Source organism: Seriola lalandi, unplaced genomic scaffold, assembly GCF_002814215.2.
Source record: "Seriola lalandi dorsalis isolate HSWRI2012SDOR001 ecotype SW California unplaced genomic scaffold, Sedor1 jcf7180002008637, whole genome shotgun sequence".
Classification (NCBI taxonomy): Eukaryota; Metazoa; Chordata; class Actinopteri; order Carangiformes; family Carangidae; genus Seriola; species Seriola lalandi.
In genome coordinates this window covers 1-985 of record NW_019479290.1, presented here as the reverse complement: position 1 = coordinate 985, position 985 = coordinate 1, and the positions used below count along the sequence as shown (strand labels likewise).

The following is a 985-nucleotide window of genomic DNA, read 5'->3' as shown; positions in this document are numbered from 1 at the left end:
CGTAGCAGCACGGGCAGCCTGGGAGGCAGCAGTAACCCAAACATATCTCAGCCTGCTGTGGGCAGTCGTGTGGAGGGGGAGGGCGAAGCTTCAACCAGCGACAGTCCTCCGAGTTCCACCACCACCACTGTCTCAACAGCTGCTGCTCAGACTGTAGTTCCAGCTGCAGCTGCAGTGACGGCTGCAGCCAGTGCTTCAGTGCCTCTATCTACTGCAGCTGTTGCAGCCAAAGAGAGGCCGAAGCCCACGCAGCAGCAGCCCCCACTGACAACCCCTGTCCCTCCACCAGCAGAGTACCAGCTCCGAGTTCCCCGTGTCAACTGCCCAGAGAAAGTGGTAGGCCTACATTACAGTTCTGATTTATGAGCTTCCACATTAAAATCAAAGCTTCTTTTCAGCATAAGGTTTCTTTTATCTGATGTTGTCTTCATTGTCACAGATTATCTGCTTAGACCTTTCTGAAGAGATGTCTTTGCCAAAGTTAGAATCTTTTAATGGGTAAGCTACAGTAAAGTGAAACAATATTTCCCAGTCGTAGTGTTTCATGTTTGTCACCTCTGCCTGATTTGATTATCTTTCTATTTAGGTCTAAAACAAATGCCCTGAACATTTCTCAGAAGATGATTGAGATGTTTGTCAGAACTAAACACAAGATTGACAAACGGCATGAGTTTGCCCTGGTTGTAGTCAATGATGATGCCCTATGGGTGAGTCTGGTAGTTTTTATATTATTATATTACATAGAGTGCCTACGTGGTGTATCGATGCAACGTGTCTCTTTTTTATACTATCTTCTCTTTCTTCTTCTTATATATATGTGTATGTCTGTCAGCTGTCGGGCTTCACGTCTGACCCCCGGGAGCTGTGCAGCTGTCTGTATGATCTGGAGACCAATGTGTGCGAGTCCTTCAGTATCCTTTCATTTAAAACAAATTCTTAAACAATGAAAATACGTTTCATGCCATGAAGCGATACATAAGATATT

At 45.4% G+C, this 985-nt stretch overlaps 1 protein-coding gene across 1 annotated transcript; it reads left to right on the top strand.

Moving 5' to 3' along the window:
* Positions 1-3: 3 nt before the first annotated feature.
* Positions 4-979, top strand: LOC111672607 (BRISC and BRCA1-A complex member 1-like; the record flags this gene model as incomplete). Its single annotated transcript, XM_023430072.1, has 4 exons — positions 4-336; positions 440-498; positions 587-707; positions 833-979. Coding segments are annotated over 4 exons (621 nt in total), but the record flags the coding sequence as incomplete, so codon positions are not given.
* Between the last annotated feature and the right edge of the window lie 6 nt (positions 980-985).